At 37.6% G+C, this 13,683-nt stretch overlaps 1 protein-coding gene across 1 annotated transcript in view; it reads left to right on the plus strand.

The window, feature by feature from the left end:
• HCN1 (hyperpolarization activated cyclic nucleotide gated potassium channel 1) overlaps window positions 1-12,418 on the plus strand; it is a 194,301-nt gene extending 181,883 nt beyond the window's left edge. Inside the window, exons 7-8 of the mRNA XM_058044301.1 lie at window positions 6,416-6,580; window positions 8,264-12,418. Of these exons, the coding sequence (XP_057900284.1) occupies window positions 6,416-6,580; window positions 8,264-9,099 (1,001 nt within the window). The 3' untranslated portion in view covers window positions 9,100-12,418. The remainder of the gene's footprint in view (window positions 1-6,415; window positions 6,581-8,263) is intronic.
• The last annotated feature ends 1,265 nt before the right edge of the window (window positions 12,419-13,683 follow it).

The raw sequence follows: 13,683 nt of genomic DNA on the forward strand, positions 1-13,683 counted from the left end.
TTTTTACATTAAATTAAATAAAATACTATTGATTAAACTATGAACATGTAGAGAGCTCAGGTCTCAGTCTTCAGAGACAGAAATTTCATACTACAAACAGGCAATAAAAATGTTAGCTAAACTAATGTATGAGGTGTTTTTTTTGGGGAATTTCGGGGGTTTTTTGTTATTTGTTTGGTTGGATTTTTATGTAGGATGACTAATAAGGGCAACAGCTATCACAAATTACAAATAGATATATTTAAAATAAGTTCAGGTAAGTAGTTTAAAAAGTGATAAAAGACTGGAGATGGGATATTACAGAAGTTGCTTTTCATTCCAATCAGCCATTTTCAGCCCCTCTTCAAAACAATAACTTCTCAGTTATGTATCCAGGCTCCCTCTCTCCAACTGATGAGCCCAGATATCTGAAAGCAACTCAACAGACAATTATTGCTGTCATATTTTAAACAAAGATGTTATGCAGGCTGTATCTCCCAACTCAAACTCACTTTTCTGCAATTCCATATTTAGTGTAAACATGATGGCAAAAGCGGCAGTTTTTCCATAGCTTCCTTTTGGACAGTCCAGATTACAAATCTGGCTGTAAAAGGCAGGATTTATCTCCATTTTCTGTTCTCCTTAAGCTCTCTTCCTTGCTGCAGAAATGTTCCTCTTGAGCAGTGACTATATTTTAGGATTTCTTAAATGCAGGACTGAATTTTTTAGAACACAGATTACTGAAATTCTTTTAATTGCATCAGACTACATTCTGAGTAATTGTACAACATGGTGGTAGATATTTTAGTAACTATTAAAAAAAATACATAATATCTCTGAGTTTACCATTGTCTACACTAGCAACAATACAGTGAAATTTTGAACACATTAAAAATGTGGAAAAATTACAGAAAAATGTCTTTCTGAGTTTTCCAGAGTTTAATAAAGAAAAAGAAAACAGAAGTGTAGATGATTCTGTTAAAGTAACATGTTATCATATGAAACAGCTTCTCCCTCTTTTCTCTATGGGGGATGCTTAAGTCAACATGGAACTGGAAAATCACTCAATTTCTGAAAGAAGGGGATGCCTAGAAGCTTACTGATTTTATTTTTTTTTTTTTAACTTTCTTGAAATTCATATAGTCCTTTCCTGAAGGGAAAAAGAACCCAGACACACTCATGCTGTGTGTTGTAAAGCTGGGAATTGAGTGCCCCATGCTGAATGTGCCTTGCTGTGACTGGCACAGCAAGAAAGTGCCCATTAGCTAGTTTCTGCTCAGTGGACAACTTCAGCTGCTTGAAAGAAGTAAAGAACTATCAATCTCTGTAGCATGCCAAGGAGATGCTGTTATGAAGAGCTGTTGGAAAATAAGGATAGCCATGGTGGTTCTGGGAAGCTTACTCTGAAGTCTTATGAGATGGGTGGATGGAAAGCGCACTTAGACATTTGTCTGTGGTAGTTCAGTAACTCACTGCTCTGTATAAAATAAACTATGTTCTAATCCACTGTCCTGTTCTTAAAAAAATATTCCTAAGTCTGTTAGACTGACGGACCCAGGCTTTTGAATTGCTTTGACTTTCCATCTTTCTTCTGCTGCTGGAAGTAGTCAGCCTGAAGATCTGACAGCATGCAGAGCAACCTATATGCCCACGACAAGAACAAGTTTGCTGTTGAGGAACTGAAGCAGTAGTCAGCTGTCCTCAGTTGAAAGGATCCTGTAATGTTTAATCTAACAGATTATGGGAAATCACACAGCTTTGGAAGGGGACAGAAATGTATAAAAACTGTTAGTTGGTTTTAGTTGTTTTTAATATAGGCACTATATAGCTGAAATACTGTTGAATTCATTCATTCATTACTACACAAATTTAATTTCTGCACCTAGTAAAGTGAACTTTGTCCTTGCAAGACAAAGATGCACATACGGTAGTTTATTGTAAGAATTTTCTGTTCATACAATGTGACATGCTAAGCTAAGAAATATGGTCCATGCAGACACGACTGGTTTGGTGTCCTTCAGTAAACTTGCTAACTACTGGACTCATAGCTTTCCTTTATCAACACAATTGGTGGGCACATTTTTTCTGTAGATTTTCTGTAGTCAAATGTTAATGTGACATATGAGGTAGAGTAATTACATCTGGAATATAAATGATATGTAAAATGAACAGATGATGAATGGACAAGTATATACACTCACAGAAACTGTACTGCTTCTCAAAGTAAAAAAAGGAATTTTCTTATCTAAAAATTTTCTGTATAAAATGGAAACCAGAAGTTATTGCTAGGATGGCCAGTAGATACATACCCATCCAGCAAAGACTAAAGAAGATATTAATATCATACATGCTACTAGTCATTAATCTCCCCCACATTCATATACACGGATGTGGGAGAGATTGATACGTAATACATTACATATACGTCCCCACATCCTTTTTTTCTCAAAAAGGTGTTTAGGCATCATGTAGCAACAGAGGAGGGCTAAAAATTATCTCCTATAGTGGCATATCAGTACAGTCCATAAGAGCAATGAACCTGGTCTCAGGATCAAAACTTGATCCTTACAAAAGATCTATTAATCCTATTCTTTAAAATTCATACTGTGGGCTATGTCACTCACCTTACCTCATTCAGATTTTCCTGAAATCAGCCTTCCTTATTGCTGTCTTTCAGAGATGCAGAATTTCCCATGCAGAGTGTTCTGTCAAATTAATGCAATAGTAAAACACAACCTATGCATTCCCTGTTTTATGAGAAACTGATACAGGCAAGCTCCTTTAGAAATTAATAGGGTTCCAAAAATTGAACCTGATCCAGCTTTTGCTGAAATCCTGCCATAGAATCATAGAACCACTTAGATGGAAAAGACCTTTGGATCATTGAGTACCACCGTTAACCCAGCACTAACAACTCCATCATACAGCCACATCCCACACAGGTGTGCAACTGATATGTTAGTGATCAATTTTGATTATTACAACTTTCCGAACAAAGTTAGATTTAAACTTCTATCATTGCACATTTCAGTTAGAGACTTCGCAGCAGAAAGTACACTGTATTTGAGCCCATTTCCATATTCCTTTGAGGGCTGTCTTTTTACATGGGAAAGACCTGATCCTTGCAGAGCACGAATTATGATTTTCACAAGTGAATTAATTAAATTTGCATTAAACATGGACTATAAGAACAAATAAATGTTTTTAGCATCATTCTGTGTTTTCAAACAGTCATTTTTCATTAGTTCAGTGATTGACAATTGTTTCACAATGTTCTAGGTAACAGTTGTCCACAGAGATTAAATAATTAAAGTAAAATTTGCATTTAGAATTAAATTACAGGTTCATTGTAGCCTAATACATAATTTTTAACTGGAACTTAAGACATTCTTTTGTTTGGAAAGGAAAGATAGTAATATTTCACACACTGAAAGTGTCAGCATGAAGACAATGCACCATGCCAAATACACATAGTAATATTAGTGAGTAATATGCTGCTGACACTTTATTTTTATGCTAATAGACCACCTTGTTTATCCAAGTTATTTAAAAACAGTCTATGCCTTTTGTGTTCCCCTATACAATCCTATGCTATTATTGTATCTCCTAGTCTTTTTAATTAAATTGAACACCAAGGAGAGTGTAATTGTTAAGGGCACCTGGTGTACCTGATGCCACAAAGGCTCATTTTAAATATGTCATGGCTGTTTTCATTTCTTTATTATTTTCATGAAAAACAAACACTTTGGTTTATTTAAATGAACACAAGTGTTTAATGGGAACTCATTTCAGTATTCTGTGTTCCTCCTCTCTGGTCCTGGTAAGAAAGATTTCACATATCATTTCTTATTATGCTTGAGGGTCTGTCCAAACAAACAGATGACAGATTAAGACGCAATTAGCAAGCACTTTAGTTTTATGAACAGACTACAAATGATGCTATTGATACATATTACAAAGCAATATGGAAAATGCATCAGTGACTATAGTACAGTTCTAATCAGACAAGAAATACTAGAGAAAATGCAGTATGTGGGTATTCATTCACAGTATTTTTTCTGTAAGGAAACTGTAGTTCAGACCATTCAACTGGAGTTGAGAACACAAAGCTGTCTTTGCTTTCTGAGCAGGCAGGCTCCACAGCAGCACTCCCTGACCATTTTCTGGGCACTGGGACATTTGTCATATCTTTTCTGACATGTTGTTTATTATATTATCTAACTAGTAAGATTACAGATATTAAAAGCCTTGCAGACTTACAGTCTTCAACCAGAAGTTGTGGGCTGACTGAGTCTGCACATCGGAGTGTTCATTGATTTTTTTCCCTTCACCTTGACAAAAAATAATAGAAGATGAAAGAAGCAGAAGAGAAAAAGAAATTATTTGTTCAGTAATATCCATGAATTCTATGGTCCCATTGTCCTGTCATGAAGCTTAACATTGTCTCTTATGGTTTCTTCCCATTCTTCTTGTTTAAGTAATCTAAATACAGTAGTCAAGACTATTAATGATGAAAACTGTACTTTCTCTAATTTTTCCTGCACTCTTCAGGATGATAGGGATTTAGGAGATGCTGGGTTTTTGGGGAGCATTTGATACTTTTTATACTCAAGTATTTGTTGAGAGTAGCAGAAGACACCTATTTATGTATCTTTATTGTTCGCAGCAATTTTAATTGAAGAGAGCTGAAAATCACTAGGTGATCATTAGTCACACAGACTTTCCAGATAATTTTCTCTAAATTCAACCATGCATTGTAACACTTTATCATTTGTGAGATCTAAAGAATAACTTAGGAAATAGAACAGGTATTGTCTGCATTTGACTGCTCCCTTTGGGCAAAATGTCCTTCTCTAAACTAAATAAAATGCAATGGGTTCAATCTAAGGAGAAGAGGTCAGGCTAAGCTAGAAATGAGAAAAGGAAAGGACTGACTTCTGTTATACCTGGCTGGTTCTTTACAGTAAACTGTCATTATTTCATGGGCATCAAGTTTTGTGAGGGACTTTAGGTCAAGGCTCTTACCAGCATTCTCTATAAATTCTGTATTTTACTCTCCCAATAGTCTCTATAAATTCTCCCCAAAGCTGTTGGGGTTTAAGTACATTCTGTACTAGTACTGGTCCAATGTTAATTTACTTTGATTTATCCACTGTAATTTAAGCATCTTATCCCCTAAGCCTTCAGGGTTGGATAGTATGTGGAAATTCCTCAAGAAGTATGTGACAAAAAAATCAAGGTTCTTCATATTCTAGATTAATAAAAATTACGTTTCTTAAAGATATACAGCAAAAAGACCCCAAACCAAGAACTAGCTTGGTACTTTATAGAACTGAAGTCCCCAGAATTATTTATTAGTTTTCCATTTGAAAATGATAGTTTGATTGAAATTGAGCATGTAATGGACAAAAAAAGCAAGGCAGGAGACAGTTTCCTACTTTTCTATCTAAATATGAAGTATGAACTCTCAGCCCTTGACTGCTGGAACTGTCTCTCACCGTGCTTGAGCTCAAGAATTCTCAGTATTTCTAAGTGTGTTCTTAGTCTTAAGTTTGAAAATAGGATGAACTCAAACACTAATTTTTGCAAATGAGTTTTTAATTTTCTGTATTTTAGTAAATAAATATTTTACACCATGTGTTTTGCTGATACAAGCCTCAGACACCGACATTGGCCTCTATGCAGTCACCCTGATACTGTGGGTTGAAGAATTAGAAGTCAGAAGTTTGGGGCTGTTCTTAGCTTCAGTTTCCAGTATTCCAGAACAATGAATTCCTGTTGGGGGCACTTGCAGAGAAAGGCTACTAGACTAATCATATGAATTCCACTTTTTAATCTGATGAGACAAAAGTTCAAAAGTTGTAAGTTTTCTCTCCCCAAAATACCTAGGACATAAACATCAAGGAAACAGAAGGCATGCTCATGCTTCAAGTTATTTTTTTTCTCAGAACAATTCTTATATTCAAATATCATTACATCCTAATATCACGTATTGCATTAGTTCAGTAAATCTGGTGAATGATTAAAGGGATTGGTCGTCTATAGCAGCTGTATATTTAAAAAAAAAACAACAGAATCACTTGGGTTAGTTCAGCACTTGGGTTAGTGAAAGTCATCAAGCTGTGTTTGACAGCTGATGTATCATTTCTTAGAACTTGAAGCACTATTTTAAAAAGGCTTCATAAAATCAGAGTTAATACCAAGAAAACCTATAGGCAAGGCTCTTAAAGGACATGAATTACTTTTTCAGAGTTGCAAAAATAGAATCAAATACCTTCAGAAATGTCCCTGCAACCTTACGTAAGCAGAAATAGAAAAATTGCTGCTGAGTACTAAATTATAACTTGTTAGCACAGAGTCAATTTCTACCTTTAAAGTTTCACATGGTTCAGTAACTTCTTTGTTTTCAGTGTGTGCTGAATTTTTCTCTCCCCAGAGATCTGCTTATTAACCAAGGGCCGTCGAACTGCCAGCGTACGAGCAGACACGTACTGTCGCCTGTACTCCCTCTCCGTGGACAACTTCAACGAGGTCCTGGAAGAGTACCCCATGATGAGAAGGGCCTTCGAAACCGTGGCAATTGACAGACTCGACAGGATAGGTATTTATTTCGATTTTTTGCATATGATTAATTCTTAAAATCCTTCTTAAAATCCATTTTCTTTCCCTTGAGCTGCATGATAAAATAGCCCTCTTTAAAAGTTTTTTTCTGTCATGCTGCAGTAAATGTTTTCTTGATCTATAAATAACATGTGTGCAGACAAGAATTTTGCAGTCTCACTTTTAAATAATAAAACCCTCTGAGTTTTAGAAAGGTCTTGTACTCCTCTGAGGATTATTTTTCATACTTTAATTATCATTAGTATTATTTATTAATCTGGTAGATTTCTTTTGCTGCCTTCAGCACTTGATAGGATTTATGCTGTGTCACGAGCAGTAGATGACATTTTCCTAAATAAATTGCTTACGGATGACATCTATAATGCTGGGAAGAGCTGAAGCCTCTCAGCACTCACAAACCCATTGTTTGTTGAAGTGAATTAATCCTCTGCAGCAGGGCTCTCATTTTCCTCACAACATGGGCACTGCTAGCCTTGATGGCTGCACACAGGCACTGCTCAGATCTGCCTGCAATCAGAAAAGCTGTCCAATAATATGCAAGTAAAAGGCAGAAGGGTATGCAAGTGAAAGGCAGAAGGGTATGCCAGATTATCATATCAGGAGATGTAAACTTGCTGTTCCAGTATTTGGGACCCCAAACAGGACACACTAGGCAAAGCATAAAGTCTTCAGTCAAGAGAATTACATTCTGATCATCATTACTGGCACTCATTTTAAAATACAGCTGTAAAAAAAAAAAGTCACTTGTCCTGTTTGGTGGTGTTTCTGCAACTTCACAAGAAAATTTCAGTCTGAGGACTTCTCCAGATCAACTCAATGCATTAAACTTCTACAATGTGTCTTGCAAGACAATTTGTCTTCCAGTCCAGCTCTAAGTAATATGTTCTTGAAAAATATTAGCACTAAAGCTCCAGTCTGTTCTTGGAGTAGCAATCCCATTTGAAGTGCAGTGTTTTATCGGAAAAAAAAAAAAAAAGAGCAGTTGAGTGCCATTGTGTTCCCAAGCATCTGATGACTCAGACAGAATAGCGTCTACATCTCACAGACACTGTGTGCCATCATGCAGACATCAGGTCACAGTGTACAGAAGTCTTCACTGTGCAAGCAGGTGTCATATTATCCACGAGTTCATATTAGTTCACAAACACTTAAAAACACTGGTTATTACCGATATCTAGTAACTAGTTACCAGAAATGTGCTAGATGGCAGATGTGCTCTTAACATATGTAACTGTTTAGTGGAAATTCAGACAGTTTTGGAACGAGAAAGATGATGTAGGTGCAGAGCACGATGACTTTTTCTGACAGATGTTCAGGAAATGACGGTTCTTACATGTAATTGCAGTAATAGCAGTGAGCTGCAGGTGAGGGGGCAGAGCAAGGCCCGCTGCCGGAGCGCGGCGGGGCTGCGAAGGGCCGCGGCGCGGACAGGGCCGGGGCGGGCTGCATGCGGAGCACAGCCGCGGGAAGCTGCGGCAGTGCCGGCGGGCACAGCCCCCTCCTGCCCTGGGCCGGCCGGCCGAGCCATGCCCGCTCAGCCACCCGCTGCCTGCTGAGGCTTTTACAACACACAGTCCTCCGCGATGGGTGCTGGAACACAAAGCCAGAGCGGGGCCCTGCCTCCGCACCTCGGGCTCACTAACTCTTCTGCCTCTCTGTGAAGGGAAGAAGAACTCGATCCTGCTGCAGAAGTTCCAGAAAGACCTCAACACCGGCGTCTTCAACAACCAGGAGAATGAGATCTTGAAGCAGATCGTGAAGCACGACAGGGAGATGGTGCAGACCATCGCCCCGGTGAGCCTGCAGCAGATGCCAGCCCTCAACTCCAGCACCTCGGCCTCGTCGTCGCGCGGCAGGACGCAGTCTCCTCCCGTGTACACCAGCAGCAGCCTCTCGCACACCAACCTGCACTCGCCCTCGCCCAGCACGCAGCCGCCACAGCAGGCTGTCATCCTGTCGCCCTGCTCCTACACCACGGCCGTCTGCAGCCCGCCGGTACAGAGCCCGCTGGCCGGCCGAACTTTCCAGTACGCCTCGCCGACCGCCTCGCAGCTCTCCCTCATGCAGCAGCAGCAGCAGCAGCAGCAACAGCAGCAGCAGCCGCAGGCGGCGCAGCAGCCGCCGGGAGCCGCGCAGAAGAACGAGGTGCACAAGAGCACCCAGGCCCTCCACAACACCAACCTGACGCGGGAGGTGCGGCCGCTGTCCGCCTCGCAGCCCTCCTTGCCCCACGAGATCTCCACCCTGATCGCCAGGCCTCATCCCACCGTGGGGGAGTCCCTCGCCTCCCTCCCGCAGCCCGCGCCGGGCCCCGGCGTGCCCCCGGCCGGCCGGGCCACCGTGCCGCAGCGGGTCTCGCTGTTCCGGCAGATGTCCTCGGGAGCCATCCCGCCGAACCGCGGGGCCGCGCCGCCCGCCGCCCCGCTGCAAAGGGATTCTTCCACAGTCTTAAGCACAGAGCCCGAGGGAGACAAACCGCGGTTCGCCTCAAACTTATGATCCCTGGTGACTGTGAGCAATAGACTTGCAACAAACCGAGCACCATCCCCCGAACTGTTTTAGCCTGTTTCCTAATGTGCCCCAGCAGTCTACTATCAGAAAAATAATTTAGACAGCTTTGCCCTATGTAACGAATGTAAAAGTTTTATATATATATATATCTATATATATATATATAAAGGCAATTAAAAAAACTTGTTTGAGTTCACGTCTTCCTTTTTGCAACCATTGCAGAAGATTAAAATTAGCGCTAATATTACTTATTTTTAATGTGTTGACTTTAAAATCAGCCTAACAGATTTCTCTGTTTATGAGATTGGCTGTTTTCATGGGGAAATTGTCAACACGACAACAAACTTCAAACAAGTATATTTAAAAAAAGAAAAAAAAAAAGGAAAGAAAACCATCAATTTAACTAACACATAGCACTGACTGAGTGATATTCTGAAACCTTTGTTACTTCATTTATTGTGTATACGTTGTTAATTTCTTGTGAAGAATTCAGTTGTTATTTCACATTGCATTTCATATGTTAGCACCATCCATTGGAATTTAGATTGGAAGAGAATTATATTGCAAACACCCGCAGTGTAAAGGGAGGCACTAGCACTCCTCTGGATAAGCTGTAACCTCATGGCATGACAACCCGTCTGTTGTCTAAGGGAATTGGGTGGACTTTGATCTTCACACTGCTAAAGACTTTTCAAAGACTAAATATATTTCCATTGTAAATAACTTTTTAGACCCAAGCAAAAATAGATGCTGTGTGGTGTACCATTGCAAGGTCTTTGTTTAGGAATTTAGGTTCCGCTTTTCACTTCAAAATTTACAGTTTTAAAATTTGTTAAAGCTAAGTGCAACACAACTGTTAAATTGTAATGCAATGGCTTAAAACCTACAGTGTTACTTTTACATGCAATGTTTTATGCAAAATTGTACGCTTGATCCTGCAAATCGCTTGTACTTCACCAATGCCATCACTTTTCTTCTTCTTGCCCTCAATAGCATCTGAGAATATTCCATGCATGCTTTGGAAAAAAAAGACAATAAAAATAGGTTTGGTCAGTAGGAAAAGGCTTTACGGTATCTTAGAAAATAATAACCATTCATTAATTGTGTCTACCTTAAAATTCCTATAATGCTGACTTTGAATCTCTGGTTTAAGTCTAGAAGTGAGGTTTTTCATTTAAAGGATTATTTGTAAACCACAGCTTGATTTAGACTTTCAGGTGCTTTCTGTGTCTTCACTGTAGTTTTGTAGTTGACTGTGGTGTTAATTTACAAAAATAAATATAATATAGCATCAAGTCTGTCTGGAAATGCACGATTTGCTCTGTGTATATTGTAATTAAATGGTTAGTATATCCTAAGGCATGTAGTGTCAAACATAGCCCATAGGTATGAGGTTTATTATTTTTTATGTCTTCAAAACAGAAAGGGAATGGTGACAGAAAGCAGGGTTAAAGCATACTGTTTTGTGAACATTTTGTTTTGTTTGCTCAAACCTTCACATTATCTTATCCACAAAAAAAAAAGAAAAAAAAATTCGTAATCGTTTGTGCCTGATTTGTCACATTAAATAGAGATTGAAACTAAATGTGTCATAATTTAACTCACTGAAAAATCAGCATTATGGATATGATGCAAGCATATATTCTGTTCCTTAAAACCCAGCTGACTCTGTTAAGGAAATGGATGCAAAGGAGTTCTCCTCTTCCCATCAATGCTGAGTTTAACAATGCATGGAAAAATTAAATAACATCACAAACTATGTAATGCAGTGAATCCAGATGTACTTGAGAGCCAAGTAAATTCTCTAAAGCTAACAGAGCTTGAACCCGTGCTGCCTGTTATACCTTTTACTAAAGGGGTACATCAAATAAAATTTTTTAAAATCGTCCATTTTTTTTGCTGACTCACATTCACCAGTAAAGATCGATGTAATTAACCCACTAACATGCTGCTGCCATTAATTTAAGTGACCTGGAGTGGAAATGGGGAAATGATTGTTTAAAAAAGTGTCTCAAACATTATGGATACGCTGCAAGACCATTTATTTATGAGTACAATACCCCTTATATTATTTTAATGCTAACAAATTCTGTCAGTTAATTAAGATCATATACTGATCTTGAAAACTGTTTAAGGTTTACATTTAATAGGAGAAATGGGGTTAGTAGCAAAATATTTTTATATATATTTTTATTTTATTTTAAGCACTATGAAGAAATATTAATTCACATGGTCTTTCAGTGAAACCATAAATAATTTTTAATGACTTTGTAATAGAGTGGACAATATCTAGGATTTGTATGTTAATTTAAAAAAAATGGTACAGGGTATAAAATTATATACGTATATATATATATGTATGTATGAATGTATATATACTTAGATTAAGAAACAAATGACTCACATTCCTGTAATATAAAGGTCCATTGCTAGTTTCAGAAGTGACCTATTTTCTCTGTACATAAGTAGGCCCATAAGTATGAAATCTCACATCTGTACAAGATGAAATGTATTCATGAAAAAGGTTGGATCTTACTGCTGCTGAGAAGACTATAGATCTGGTTCTTACAATAATTGTATGATCAGGGATGAGTTAGATTTTTTTTTTGTCTTTGCTCAAAGCCATAAATAAACAAATATAAAAGATTATTAATAAATTGAAGAAAATATATAAAAAAATTAAACCATGATATTTTTTTTCCTTCCATTATCTGTGTAACTGAGCCAACTTTTGCTTTACCATAAAAGAAGAACTGTTTGCTTATCTCTTTTCTTTATTCTGTGCCCAAAAGTGATATGCACTGAGTATGGGGAGGTGGAGAAAAAGCTGTCTGAGTAATTCTGTGCATTCCAGGAATAAGAAGGCTTAGAAATTCAAAGATACTATGTGATTTACACAAGCAATTCCTAAGCTGTGTTTCCTCTGCAGATTAGAGAAATTTATTTTCCCAAAAAACACTTATGTATCAGAAATATACAAAATACTCTCATGTATCAGAAATATATTGCCATTTATCAGAAATATGTCATGACTACAAATATTTGAAAGTTAAGCTTGTTTTTATAGATTAAATATCCTGAGGGAGAATTGCAAATAGTTTTAGTGTAACTTAAGGAAAATGTATTCTATCATATTTCACTTTATCTTACTGTGTGTGCCAATCCCAGATGATGTACCTCTGAACTTGTGTATAAAAGTTGAGATTTCAAGGCACCATTGACGTGGAAGTAATGTTCGTTAATCGCATTTTAGGTCAATGTAAATTAAAAAGCACAGTCCATTCAAATCAATAGCACATTGTGTGTTTTACATTACCTTCAGTAGGGTCAGTAGAATCCTAAATTGATAAACTGATTTTAAGCAAGCATGGGTAGTTGTATTCTATTTTATTGTATTTTTTGTAATTTGCACTGTAAAGTGTATGGTGAATTCCTTTCACTAGTATTTCTTCTTTTTTTTTTTTTTTAGTTTGCATTGCTAAGATGTAGCTCTATTCCAGTGGTAGGCAATGAGGTGATTTTCAAAAATATCAGCATTGAACCAGAAGAATTTTGTTAAGCAGCAAAATCCAGTTCTCTTGTCTGCATTTGATCACTTCACTGAGTATACATTGCTATCTGGTCCAGTCTTATTATACATTTTTGTGTCCAGATCCAAGCAAAACAAAGGGTTGTTTTTAAGTGGTATTTTATATCACTATATGTGATATTGATGTGTATTTACACACTAATTTATATCTTTTTAGAATCTCTTAATGTCTAATATCTCTATCTACCTCAGCCTACTTCCTACCTTACCTTGGACTGGAACCAAAGTAAATTTTATTCTGAATAGCAAACTTTCATGCCTTGGTGCATGTCAGTAAGAGGTTAACTTAATACTTCTGTTTTCAACATTTGAGTTCTCACACTGACTTCAGTATTTCTATACAGGTGCATTCTTTTCTACTGTATAAGTGACATTGTTCAGTGAAGAAAAAAGCATTTTTTTTGAAAAACAAGATGATAAACTTTTAAATTAATCTGAAATTCAGCTGCTCTGGGAATACTCAGTGACAGTAATTTCTGCTGTTCAAAAGTCCTCTGTTCACAAAAAAATTTGCTACACTATAGGAACAGAAAATGTTTCTTTACAAATCATAGGTCAGAGCTACAAGCATTACTGTAACACTCTATTAGAATTGGGTATGCAAATGTATTTCTTTAGTGGTTTGGCCTTCTATTTTTTTATTTAATCAAGGGACTGTAAGAGCATTAATATTGTCCTAGACTATTTGACTATTGTCCTAAGAGAAATACATGCTGTGAATTTTGAATTTATAGATTTTTCCCCAACAATCAGTACACAGTGCTCGCATACTTAGCCCTTTGAATCATCTTCTTGATCATTTTAACATCACAAAATCTGCAGTGTTCTGTGGGTGGTACATTGAGTATGACCACTATTAATGCTTCAACACCTTTTCCTCAGAAAGCCAAATATGTGCAGTCTGTTTCCAGTTTTTTCACTGCAGTGTAGAGGTTTTAAGTACAGATCTGGTTTTGAAGTTTAAAAAGTTCCTGCGTATCAGA

The sequence above is a fragment of the Melospiza georgiana genome, chromosome Z, assembly GCF_028018845.1.
Source record: "Melospiza georgiana isolate bMelGeo1 chromosome Z, bMelGeo1.pri, whole genome shotgun sequence".
Taxonomy (NCBI): domain Eukaryota; kingdom Metazoa; phylum Chordata; class Aves; order Passeriformes; family Passerellidae; genus Melospiza; species Melospiza georgiana.